The sequence below is a fragment of the Lissotriton vulgaris genome, chromosome 9, assembly GCF_964263255.1.
Source record: "Lissotriton vulgaris chromosome 9, aLisVul1.2, whole genome shotgun sequence".
Classification (NCBI taxonomy): Eukaryota; Metazoa; Chordata; class Amphibia; order Caudata; family Salamandridae; genus Lissotriton; species Lissotriton vulgaris.
Window position 1 is genome coordinate 818049000 of NC_141697.1, and position 13078 is coordinate 818062077.

Sequence of the window (13078 nt, forward strand, 5' to 3'; positions counted from 1 at the left end):
TGCACTTTAGCCTTTTTCCCCTTTTAGGAGAGATTATATGGTGATTTTAATATTTCAATTATGTATTTTGCTTGTATGATTTGTATGTACAAATCGAATAAAAGCTTTTGAACTGAACTGTGTTCCTTTCCTATAATCCTCATTGAGATATTATAGGATCACCTCAATATCCACTCACTTCTGGTGTCCAAACCTTGAAAGTAGCACTGTGTATTAAGAAAAGCACCACTCAAACAAATTACTTACCTCCGGTAATGCTCTTTCTGGCAGAGACTTTCTATAGCTGCAGATTCCTCACCTTTTGAACACTCTAGGCATCAGACTGGATTTGGAAACTTATCAGCAGTACCTTTGCGTGCCAGTAGGTGGCTCTGCATTGCCGTAGCGCTCCGGAAAAAACAACTAGCAGGACCGGTAAAGGCGGTATTCCTGATTACATCAGTTACTTTTGAGACTGTCCGTACCCCCAGATGCAGAACCGCAAAAGCAAATTGGGGAAACCAGTGTGTGGATACCTAGCCGTGGGATCTTAACAGATGGAGTCCAATTACAGAACGTGGAGGACGGGAAGGTCAGTAAGGAATCTGCAGCTAGATAGAGTCTCTCCTAGAAAGAGAATTACCGAAGTTAAGTAACTTGTTCTTATGATAGAGAGTTCTTGCCACAGATTTGTCACCATTTGAATAGATACCAAAGCCGTACCTATTTGGAGGTGGGTCTGTGAATGAACTCAGACCAGAAAGTCATGTAGGACCGAGTAGGCAAAGAGCCCTTCTTGACGGACCTGACTTTCCAGACAATAGTGCTTTATGAACATATGGAGGGATGCACACGTAGCTGCATAGCAGATGTCTAGAACAGAGACTGCATGCTAGCACAGTGGTAGCAGCTTTGGCCTTGGTAAAATGAGCACACAGTCCTCCCAGAGGATGCTTTTTAGCCAGCGTGTAAATGTGTAAGAGATCTTAATGAAGAGTATGAACTAGCAGACAGTCCTCCTTCAGACTTTGAAGGGACTGTGGAAGGTGGGGAGGTACAGAAAGGAGTAGTATGGCATAGCCCTTCTGGACTATATAAAGGACTCACCTGCCTGATGCAACGACCTGCCAACCCGGCAAGAATCATGGGGTCCTGCCTTCAACTCGGTGGCTGAGCTCTAGTAAGGACACCCTACAGGGGTTTGGCAGGTGGTAGTAGGCGGTGAGGGCTAGGCAGCCCATAGATCTTGGCCGCAGGGTGGGTGGCTGTTCAACTGCTGGGCGTCATACTGTGGTTGGATTGAATGGTGATATGTTTACCTCTGCCAAAGTGCAAAAGGAGCAGTAGGTCTGATTTTATTAGTGAGGTAGGCAGATAGGCCTAGGGAGCAGGACGTGGCCTTGCTCTCCTTGAACCACTCATGAGCAGAGTCTGCCTTATGCCCAAACAGGCAGGAACCATCTAACGGCATGCACATGTGGGACGAGTGGATTCCAACTGAGAAACTGGTGGACCGCAACTAAAAGTGGCGGCGAATGGCAATGCTGAGTGGCAATCACCCACTAGATGGAATCAGTGGTGTCCAAGCCACAACAAATTGTGAACTTGGCTGCGTCCGACCGTTCTCTTTGGCCTGGGCAAGGACAGGTCAGAGGTCTTAATTAAGAGCCTGATTCAGCAGGAAAGATTGTCCTCCTTCAGACATTGGAGAGACGGTGGAAGGTGCGGTGGTACAGAACGAAGGGTATGACATAGCCCTTCCGGACTATATGCAGGACCCACCTGCCTAATGTAATGGCCTGCCAACTCAGCAAGAATGACGGGATCCTGCCTCCTACCCAGTGGCTGAGATCCAGCAAGGACACCCTTATAAGGGTTTGGCCGATGGGACTGAGCGGTGGGCTGGGCTCTGAAACTGCTGGGCACCATGCTGCAGTTGGATTGGGTGGTGATATGGAGTACCTCTGCCAAAGCGCGAAAGGGGCAGTAGGTCTGATGTGGTTGGTGAGGTGGGCAGACAGGCCTAGGTAGCAGACCGTGGCCATGCTCTAATTGAACGACTCGAGAGCAGAGTCTGCCTTAGACCCAAACAGGTGGGAACCATCCAACATCATGTACATGTGGGATGACTGGACATCACCGGAGAAACTGGTGGACCGCAACTAAGAGTGGGGGTGAATGGCAACGCTGAATAGATGGAATCAGTGGCATCCAAGCCACAACAAATTGTGAACTTGTCTGCATCCTGACCGTCCTCTTTTTCCTGGGCATGGACAGGTCAGAGGTCTTTTGTGACATCTGAAAGGACCTGTGCCACAGAGTTTCAAAGGGCATGGGAATAGTGTCCAAGGAGGCAGCTGTCATTTACAAAACGGAGAGCCAGGCTGGTGGAAGAAAACAATTGCTTCCCAAACATCTCCACTCGCTTCAATTACCTCAAGGGGAGTGGTCAGAAAAGAGTTTGTGTTACTGTTGCTGGTGCACCACTACATTTCTGGGCTAGGGCAAAGACATCTCCCTATTGCATTGTTGACTGGGGAGCAGAGCAAGGGTTGACCCACACAAAGTATGTATCAGTGCCTCATTAAATTGCAGAAAAGCCTCAGGAGATGTTTGCCCAGAATATAGGACATTCGTTAGCACATTAGTTCTGACCTCCATGATGGGTAGCAGTAGGGCAATGAATTCAGCTGCCCAACACACCACCATGCTGTAGGAGGGGGATTCTTCAGTTGCTAGGCCAGTGGGTAAGAGAAGGACTGATTCAGGGGGGATACTGAGGCCACTGGCATCCTGCAAGACACTGCACCAGTTGTCATCATGATAGTGCTGAGCAAACTCATTACCTGCTTTATAATTGTTGTCTAAGTCCATGACAAAAGGGGAGTGTAAGGTGTGTGTTCTCCCTTGTGGAGGCTGCAAATCTAGTGGGGGAAGCAGCGCCTTTGACAGCAGGTGGAAGTGGCTTGGCAGGAATCACATGGACAGTGGAGCCAGAATAGGTGCCGGAGGAGACGGGATGGACTTGGAAGGTACCACTGGCACAGAAAGTCAAACTGCTGGAGGTACTCCAGAGAGGAGGCATCTTGTTTTTGTGGGATCCAAAGGCATGTCAGAGGGAGTCGGCAAAGAGCTAATGTATTGCCTCGCTGAACTCTTCGATCTTTTGGAAGTGTCGAATGGCCACAGAAACTCAGGTTGTGCTGAATCCAGTTGTGGGTTCAGTTTTGAGGTTGACGGTCTCCGGCAGCGAGATTGAGAGCCATAGTGCTGCCCCCGCACCTTCTCAGGTGAATGCGAGTAGAAAGAGGGGGGGAGTCCCACTTAGATTTTTTATGCTTCTTTTTGGAATTACCCGATGATTGGGATCTCAATAAAGACTAGCCTCTGAAAAGGCTTTGTTGACTTTCAGAGGGAGAACAAGACCGTGCGTTTCAACTTGGACCATGACTAATACTGGTCCCGTTGCGGGGTTTTCTTATGTTCAGCAATGCAGAGTCAGATCCGGGACCAGGGTTCGATTCCCGACGCGGCAGGGTCCTGAACCCAATTGTCCACGGACTCGATAATTCTCGCTTCGGTGCCCACTCTAAGCACGAGTTCACACTATGCAGCTCTGGGCAACAAGCTTGCTTAATCTCCACAATGGCCCCCCCGCGGCGGGATGCCTGGCTTTCACCTTGGGGATGCCCAGCACAGGTGATCTCACAGGGAAAAACCAGGACGGGTTCCCAAGGCAAGCGCCGAGATGCCCACGGGTAACATCGAGCGCTATATAAGAGCATACATACATACATAGAGTTTTGCCCCCCGAAGGCCCTCAAGTTCATTGATGCTCAGTCGTTGCAGGCCTTAGATTTGTGACACGATTCTTGGCACCACAGGCATGGCTGATGGGGCTCTTTCACAGACATTTGTTTGCAACAGTATTTACAGGGCTTGAAACCTGTCATTTTTGGGGGTGGCATTCCCTTGCATATTTCGACAAATTATTAGAGGCACATGTCTCTAAGAGTAAAAAAAGAGAGCTCTGGATCTGCATCAGGGGGCGCGGAAAGAAAGGAACTGATGTCAGTGTGCAGCAGTGGCGACTATAGAGACAAACAGCGTAGTGCAGAGTTGCACAGTGTAGGAGAGTAGGATCTGCTTCTTATGTTTACCCCCACTTTGTGCTGGTGTATCACTGTTTTTCGACTTTAGTCTGGCTGGGGCCCTGCTATCCAGGACCCCAGCCTAGCTGCTTCCTCTCTAAATTGATTGCAAGTACTTTAGGTACACTCCAGTTTGGTTACTGGGGTTCCCTTGTGAGTCCCTAGTATATGGTACACCAGGTACTAAGGGCACAGGTACCCCAGAGGCCTACCAGGGGCTGAGGCATGTATTAGGCCACCCCTGGGAAACCTTCCAAAATGACACCACAGGACTGCACTGAACTTGTGTAAGGTGGTGTATGCACCCCTTACTTAGATATAGGTTCCCTATATCTACCTTAGATCACTACACATATGAACCTATCAGTCAACCCTATGGCATGCCTTATCAATCCTGAAGGCAGGGTGCTGGGTTTTGTGTGAGAGCGTGCCCATGCATGAGCAGGGCCCCTCTGCAGCCTTCGGAACCTATTCCTGTGGCTGTTCTGTGATACAGCCAGTCCATATACTCTTAAGTGTATTATAACCTCACAGTAAATGCTAACTTTGGAATGGCTGTAAGGAAAATGTCGTGTTTGGGGTCAAACACTTTGGAATCCTACCCCCCACCAGTTCTGGGGGCGGCGGTAGAATTCCACCCTTCTAGAGGGAAAGACATGTTCACACCAGTATACCCGATAACAGTTTAAAAGAGTCCTGGCATCACAAAATGGATGCTGCAGCCACAGACACGAATCTGGCCTCCTGCTGACACACGAAACTCAGGCAGGGTAGGCCTGGACAATAGATTTCCTGTCACAGGGAGGTGTCACCACCTCCCAGACAGGCTTTAGTGTATTGGGACTAGAAGGGTGCACTCTGAGAGTGCTTTGAAGTCTGCTCTGGGGGCACATTTGGCGTCCCTGTGCATAGCCCAGTTCAAACCGGTTGCAGTGGCTACCAGTCCCTGCTCTGGCCCGAAACTGGACAAAGAAAATGGGTGTAGCCACCCCTCTTTCCAAATCCTCCCATAGGTGGTTCCCCAGAGTATGTCCAACCCCTTCCTTGGGTATAAGAAAGGAACCCCTGACTACAGGACTTTAGATTACACCTGTACGAAGCTCTGATACTGAATCCTGGAACTTCGATGATCTACACGATGCTGGATGACTGAAGAATCTCTCTTAGAGTAAAGGAGTTACTCCCCTGCTTGGCAGGCACCAACAACGCATTTGACCGGTCTGCATCTCCGAAGCTCCAGACGAACTCCGAAGTAATTGCAGCCTAGGAGATGGATTTCCAGACTTCTCTGAGGCCGACCTGAGTCCCCAGCAAAGCTGAGACCTGCAGCCCTCGTGAGTACCGTGGAACCGGAATCCCTGGACACCATACACATTTGCAAGTCCATATGCTTCTTGGCAATCGTTGAGGCTGTGCTTTGGATTACTTTTAGCCCAGACCCCGAGCAGCATTTTCATCAAAGAGTGTTGGCCTACACTCCAAGAGCGTTCAATGAGCCAACTTCTTGTGATTTCTCTCAAGGTACCTTCGCGATCCCTAGTCTGCTGACTGGTGGGTCCCTGAGAAGGCAACTCTGACTTTCTTTGGACTTCTCTGGTTGCTTGAGATGTGCTCTGACTTTCCACCACTTGGTGAGTCCCCCAGACCTTGCTGGTCCGCAGCGAAGCATCTTTTCTCTTCCTGCATGGGTTGCTGTTGCCAAGGCTTGTTGGGTCCAATCCGGTCACCAATGCCGCAGCACTCGACATCCTTCATGGGACAGCTCGAATCCAGCTCCTTGTTGTCATCTACGCCTCCTGGTCCTCATGGCTGCAGAGTCAAGCTTCACCTCTTCACATCTGAATCACCCGACATCAGTGGGCATTCGTCTAGCGTGCCCCTGGTCACTGGCTAGTGACCCAGACTCTGTCCCCTCTGCTTTCAGGTTCTTCTCATCTTTGATCCAGGCTTGGATCACACGGACACTTTCCACCTTGACAGCAGCAGTTAGCCATTGAACTCAACGACGATTCCTGACACCAAAAGATATCAATGCACCCGGCTTCCTTGGGTGAGGTAACTCGAGTACTCCTGTTCTCCCGTGGGTGTTGGCCCTAGAACCCCTTAAGTCTAAAGGGGTGTGCTCAAAGTCCTCTTCTAAGTGACCCTGATGTTTAAATTTCCAACCACGACTTTCCCCATTGAAGTTAACGGCGATTCACAGCTGTGTTCTCACACTGCACACGTCCCCAGTGGGTCCCCTGTGTCACTACCTTGGGTGGTTCCTTTTGGCCCCTGCACTTCTACAGGCTCTAGGCCTAGTGTTTAGTCAAGTTGTGGTTCTTATACCACTTTCTTAATAAATGGTTTGGTACGCCCCTAGGGCTCAAAATATATTGTGCTATTTACTGAAGTTCCATTGCATTGAAATGGTGTACTTTGCTCAGTAATCTCATAAAGAGATTACTAGAGAGTGTTTAGTAATAAATACATATAGTTTATATATATATATATACCTTGTGTGGTTCTCCTTTCCTTTAGACATTCAAGAGATTATAATCTGGTAAACCAACCTGCTTTACACTCCTGCAAGATTTAGCCTGAAGGCTGCTCTCCATAGCTACCACTAGGATAGCTTTAAATAAAGGTTGTCTTAAACCTATCATCAATAAGGGTTGTTTGGACTGGTGCAAGGTGCCCACTAGAATAGTGGACAGCATATGCCAGGCCAACTTCTCACACACAGTGTAACCTACTGGCTCGCAGAGGTATTGCTGAAAAGTTTACGGATCCAGTCTGATGCCTGGGAACAGACCTTTGCAGCAGCAGCCTCAATTTTAGTTCCTATATTAGTCAGCCTTTTGCTTGCTTTATTTGGTACGAAACTGTAGCAAATGCAAGACTAACTGATATTTCCCATGCAGTAGCTAAGACAAAAGAATCATGCGCTGCATGCAATCTTGTCTGCTGGCCATGTAGTGAGGATCTATATTTCCTTTCTGTTCTTGGAGTTATACACTGTGTTGTTGTTGGCATTTGGAATATGTCTGGTGAACGACACTGGTAGGAAAATATTACCTCTTTTAAAGTGGGCTTAGCATTTCTAAAAGGAAACATAATTCCTCTCATGTTATACATTAGACTGCCTGTTGTTCTCTTTAAGGCCCACATGATATGTTGAAATATCCTGAAGCATAGTAGAACAGGAAAAGTAAGTCACTAGCTCAAGCTCAGGCGATTCAGTACAATATTCATCCATTAGTGCCCTGCACAATAGCCTCATCTTCTGGAATTTTTGGAATTACTTTACAGTTTTATATAGAGCAAACTCAGTCCAGTTTACATAAGCATCAGTTACCATACAGAAGAGCAAATTCATTTGTTTTGCTGTGGGTAGATTAAGTGATTTGGCAGAATCACAGGATGTTGGGCCGACTCTAGGACTCAAACCTCATCTGCAGTTTTGGTATCCTCTTTCTGTGTAAGATGTTTTGATTCTATCAGAATCAGAGTGTGACTCTCAACAGCCTCTGGTTCCTTGCTAGATCTCATTTAACTTGAATATTTAGGGCCCAATTCCAATGTCATTCAGAAGGCCTCCAAATCAGATTTGGCTTTCCCGGGTTAGATTCGTAGCCCTTGCTTCCGACCGAATCGTACACAGGTCCGAAAGACCGAGTATGAAGCGAAGATTGCGTACACATCGACCAAATTGTTTCCGGGATCCGAACCTGTCTGTACAACTCGTTTGTAGCCGAATCGTGCTGCGCAATGGAGCTGAATTCCGACCTGCGAGTATGAAGCACGATCCGGACAGCCGCTTCGCCTCGGTCTCAGTGAGATGAAACAGCTGTCGGAATAGTAATTTGGGGGTCCGTAGCAGCTTCCTCTTCACCTGGGACCCTCCAAATATCACAGAGGTGTGCCCATGGGTCCCTCCAAGTCAGGCATGCAGTGTTGTGGGCACCCTGGGGTGCCGGCCACAAGGTGTACGCTTTTCCCCACCCACTCCTTTTTACTATGAGAGCCTGTGTACGCATCTGTACACCTGCTCTCATAGAGTTCAATAGGAGTCCGAGCGAACCGAGTCAGTAAGCATGCACTGCATCGTACTCGCTCGTTCAGATTCCCGGAGCACGTTTCGTCCGAGTCGTACAGATGGCTTTTCCAGCGAGATCCGAATCGGGCCATTAGTGACTATCTATAATTTTAAAGTTCCTTCAAAAGTTTTTTTAATTTGAGGGAAAGATATCTTTTTTGATGCCCATTGGTTTGAAATATTTGTGCTGTTGAATATCTTGGTGACCATAAGAACATCTAGTCCCGTTGTCAAAAGTGGTGAATTTTCTGGGTGAAATTATTTTGACCTCACTTCGAGATTTATCGTCTTTCTGTGGAGTAGAATTGATGCTGCTTCATTTGCCTTTTCAGATAATATATCTGGGGTGTGTCTCTTCAATTAAGTGCTCTTTTCTATTGCCTGCTCGGAAGTTTAATGTAATCTTTCTTTGAGCAAACCAATGATATAGACTCCATTATTTTCATCTAAAAAATCCTTTCTGTTGGCAGCTTTTCAAGAGCGTAAAAATTATGTTAATACCAAATGTTACAGGGTCAGGAACTTCTACTTGTCAGAGCTAGACAAGTGTTGCCCCTATGCTAAATCAGTATACTCGATATCTGAACAGTTATTGTCGGAGTTCAAACCCATATCCTGATAAGCAGTTTGTGACACCGGTGCTCACTGGATTTCGATCTGCTGTGCCATTTAGTAGAACACAAGCCCTAATATTTTTCTTTAGACTTTTTCAGTGATTACGGTTTTAAACCGCACAATCCCAATCATAAGTACTGTTGTGCTCCCGATGGAGACAAATAACTCTTTGAGCAGGCCCTAAAAACCTCCCTCTTTCTGAGTCATTAAACATGTCCTGATTTTCAGATCATTCTCCCAGTGTTGTAGCAGTGCTGATATCTTCTTCCAGTGACTCTAAAACGCTTTCCAAACTCTTTGTTAAAAAATATATTAATTAAATAAATAAATAAATATAAAAAATGTAAATAAAATGTTATTTCCACTACCAATGTGGAGATTGTTTTTTATCATGATGGCGGAAAATAGAATCTACAGTTGGTGGACAAGTAGAGGGACATTGTGGGCTTGTGATCGACATCATCATGAATCCTGTTGACTCTGCCCAAGAGTCACATACGACATAAGAGATTACATTTTTGATAAGTGTCATCTGGACCAAAACAGATTGCGGAATATTGCACGTCATATAAATATAGAATAGGTTCATGCCGCAAGAAACACAAAACTACACCTCAATGACTTCATTGCTCTTCTACCGCATAGGCAACTACCAGAATTATGTAACTAGCTTCCCACTGTGCTTCTCTATTTAAATGCACGCACACACTCCCCAACCACAAACACACAGACTCACTACTCAGCCTTTCCACGGGACAAATGCACATCACAATAGCCAAGCACACCTCAATGTCTTCACCGCCCTGCCACTCTATGGATACGCACCAAAAGAAGTGCCTGCACATGCAGACACACCTAACAGCACCTGCATGGTGCTCCTGCTGCTTAGAAACACACACACTCATGCAAGCATCCACGCACAAACACACAGAGTATCGAACAGATGATGCCATTTACTTGAACAACATTGTCTCTGGAGAAGGATAATCAGTGCAACTTTGTGCAAATAACTGATACTAAAAGTACAGCAACCAAAGCCTAAGGGTGTGCTCAGTAACACTTTTCACGTGTGTGTGGGGTTGGCTGATATACCAGTGGAGACAAATACCTGCCTAATCAACATTTTCTACTTGCTGCACAGTCCTTCACATAGCTCACCTCCATACTGTAGCTAGTATGCTTGTTGTCAAAGATCAGGGACTCCTGGATGAGCTGATGGTCTCCCTCCAATTTGTCAATGTTGGATTTGTAGTTGATGATGTTCTGTTCATACTGCTTAAGGTGGTTCATTTGATCTTCCAGGGACCCACTTATGTCCACAGAGATGTGGCCAATTTCCTTAAAATAGAGGAGACAGTCAACACGCAAGTTAGTATGCACACCAGCGCAGCAATTTCCTTTGAGGAACGTTACATTTCTTTACATTAACTTTGGATCGTACTGTTTTATAGACATATTTAACACTAACACTCCTAAGTCACAAAATGTCCTCTGGTTCCTCGTTCTATCAGTATCAGTAGCACCTGTTTGCTGTGTTGCAAGTACCTATTCTATTTAAAATGTGGTCACTGTCCCATCAAGGAGGACAGAGAAGGGGCATTCACAGGGAGGATGGGTATGACGCTGCAGCTGTAGTGTGTATCTCTGCTTCTGGTTCTCCAATTCCAGCCAGCCCCGTTGGTTGTAGTTCATCGGGCATGGACGTGGAGAAATGCCGCAAGAAGCCGTTTGAGCCGGCAGGCCTGGGTGGTAATGTGGGGGTTGTGAAACTTCCCCACCAAATTAGACTCTGCTTTCTGCAGGCGCACAGCATTTGACCAGAAGGCTGTGACTCTAGATATATACAAGGCATTACGGATGGACTAAAGCTCTCATGCTATCCTCATATGGCCTGCAGGGTTGGTGGCACTGCATTTTACTGTGGGAGCAGACAGGATGTGTTTTCGTGGTGGGCCCAAAAAAGTTTGAGGATAGACATCTTTTTGCGCTGCTACCTTTAGTCCGTTACTGGCCTGCTGCTGCTTCTCTGCTCCCCTGCTTCCTGGTTTAGTAGGGGCTGGCAGGCTATGGCTAGCCTCGGTTGCAAGAATAACTAAGCACCTAAAGGAAGATGACAGCAAAAAATCCAAAACCGGTTAAATCTGCCAAATATTACATAGAGAGTAAGAAAGCTCTGCCAACCAAGTCAAGGAGTGCCCAGAAGAGGGAGCCAGGGTTTATCAAGGCACTTGCAGGCGGTCGGGCTTCGCGATTGAGAATGGAGGAGAGGACAGACTTGCCTGTTAGCTCTTCAGACAGTACCCCTGAAAGTACTCCTGCAAGTACTCAAAGCACCCCAGCCCATAAAGAGGCAGAGGCCGGATATATACCGGTGAAGGAGCGGGGTTTGAACCCCGGGAGATAAGGGGCCATGAGAGGTGTTTGGGGACAGGGTGGCTGGGGCACAAGATTTACAAGCATTGTCACCAAAACTACAGATGTGGGACAGTGAAGGGTGAGGGAGGAGGAGCAAGGAGATCAACAAGATTATCAGAATTCTCCACAGGGGGAGGGCAGAACAGTGGTTCATCCACAGAAAACGCTGAGGGTGGTGGCCTGTAACCCCTTTTTCAAACTAACGGGAACAATGCCAAGATTGTTACCAAAGCGTGGGTTCTATAGTGGAATCTGACAGAAGCCAACTTCGGGTAATTATTAGCAGTGACCGCATCAATGTTGATTTAGAGGAGCCAATGATGTTGGCACTGGAGCAGGGTGACACTAAGGCCTTACAGACTGAGACAGTTGAGGCTCCCCAAGCCTGACCTCTATGCTCTTGGAGCTCCTAAAAGAGATGAAAGCTATTAAAGCCACGTAGGTAAAGATGGCAAAGGAAGTGGCAGAGTGATTAGACTGCCTACAGTTGGGGGGGGGATCTTTCTTTCTGGCAAAACGAGATGGAACAAAGAGTGTCCGACTATGAGGATAAGAAACATAACTTGGAAAAGGTTAATCAGTGAGGGGTGCAGGGGGGCAGGCTTCAGTTATTCAGTTTTCTGAACTTAAAATGCTGCACAAGGGTTCCTTTAGAATATTTGGCAATGAGACAGAAGCTACTAAGTTTCTAGAGTCAATGCTTTAATTGTGGCACGCAGCTTGCTTAATGCTTATCTTGGAGTATTTCTGGGGTACTGAGTTAGAAAGTTGTGTGGGCCTAATGTTGCTATTCAGTTTTTTCCAATGTCTATGCCGATACGAGAATACTGAGGGGAGCAGCCATTGGCCTCGGCACAGTGTCGGGGTGCCAATATCCCCAAGGGTGAAGGTTGGGCTGAATGCAGGGAGTGGGTAGAAAGGCGGGACACCCACTGTGGCATGAAGAGGGTGGGAAAGAGGGGTTGGTGGAGGTTGGGGTCAGAGGGGAGGTTCAGAGTGTTTGATAAAAAGAGATCCAAGGGGTGCTCATCATGGAGATGCTTGGTGGGCCAATGTTTTTGAAATTGTATGGAATGAAACTGATGGTGGGGTAGAGGGCCCCAATTAAAGAACGGTGATCTGGCCAAAGAGCTAGTGAAGAGCTGTCCAAAGTGTTTTTGGGACCATGCACTTGTGCACTTTAGTTAAGTTTGGGAGTAAGGGGGTAAGCAGTTTAGATAGCACATTCTAGGATTGTTGCACTTTAAGCATTTGTATTCAGCTTTTGGCTGGACCTTTCCAAATGTTTGCACATTTTTGCACTTGACACGTTAGGCACCCTATGCACTCTAGACACTTTGATTCATGTTTAGTGCCAGGGAACAGAAGGTGGGTGTGATGTCTAAGTGTATTCTGAAAATAGTTTCTTTCAATGTTAATAGACTAATCAATAAAAAGAACTTCCGTGTTATAGAAGCATGGATGGAAGATGAGAGTCCTTCAGTGGTATTACTGCAGGAGACTCAAATATCAGTTGTTAAGCCTTTAAAGTTTTCCATTCTTAAAGATTGGACCAGTTATAGAGTCTGCTCGTCTGCCCAGGCAGCACATTGGGGTACTGCAGTTTTATTCACTAAGTCCACCTTTGTGAGTTTGTATGTCCCTATAGAAGATAATGCTGGGCCATACAAGGAACTATTTCAATCAATATTGCAAGTCCCAGAGGAGATTATTACGGGTGGGGATTTTAACAATCTGCAGAACCGAAGAATAGATTCCTCTGTAAAATGTATAAGACAGTTAAAGACTAAAGTTGCAAATGTTTTGCAGAACTCTCAAATAATAATTGCACTCTTGACCC

At 46.7% G+C, this 13078-nt stretch overlaps 1 protein-coding gene across 1 annotated transcript in view; it reads right to left on the bottom strand.

Moving 5' to 3' along the window:
- The window catches only part of ACTN3 (actinin alpha 3), a 209158-nt gene that overhangs the window by 14945 nt on the left and 181135 nt on the right, over nt 1-13078 (bottom strand). The window contains exon 17 of the mRNA XM_086938553.1: nt 9982-10161. Coding sequence (XP_086794679.1) covers nt 9982-10161 — 180 coding nt within the window. The remainder of the gene's footprint in view (nt 1-9981; nt 10162-13078) is intronic.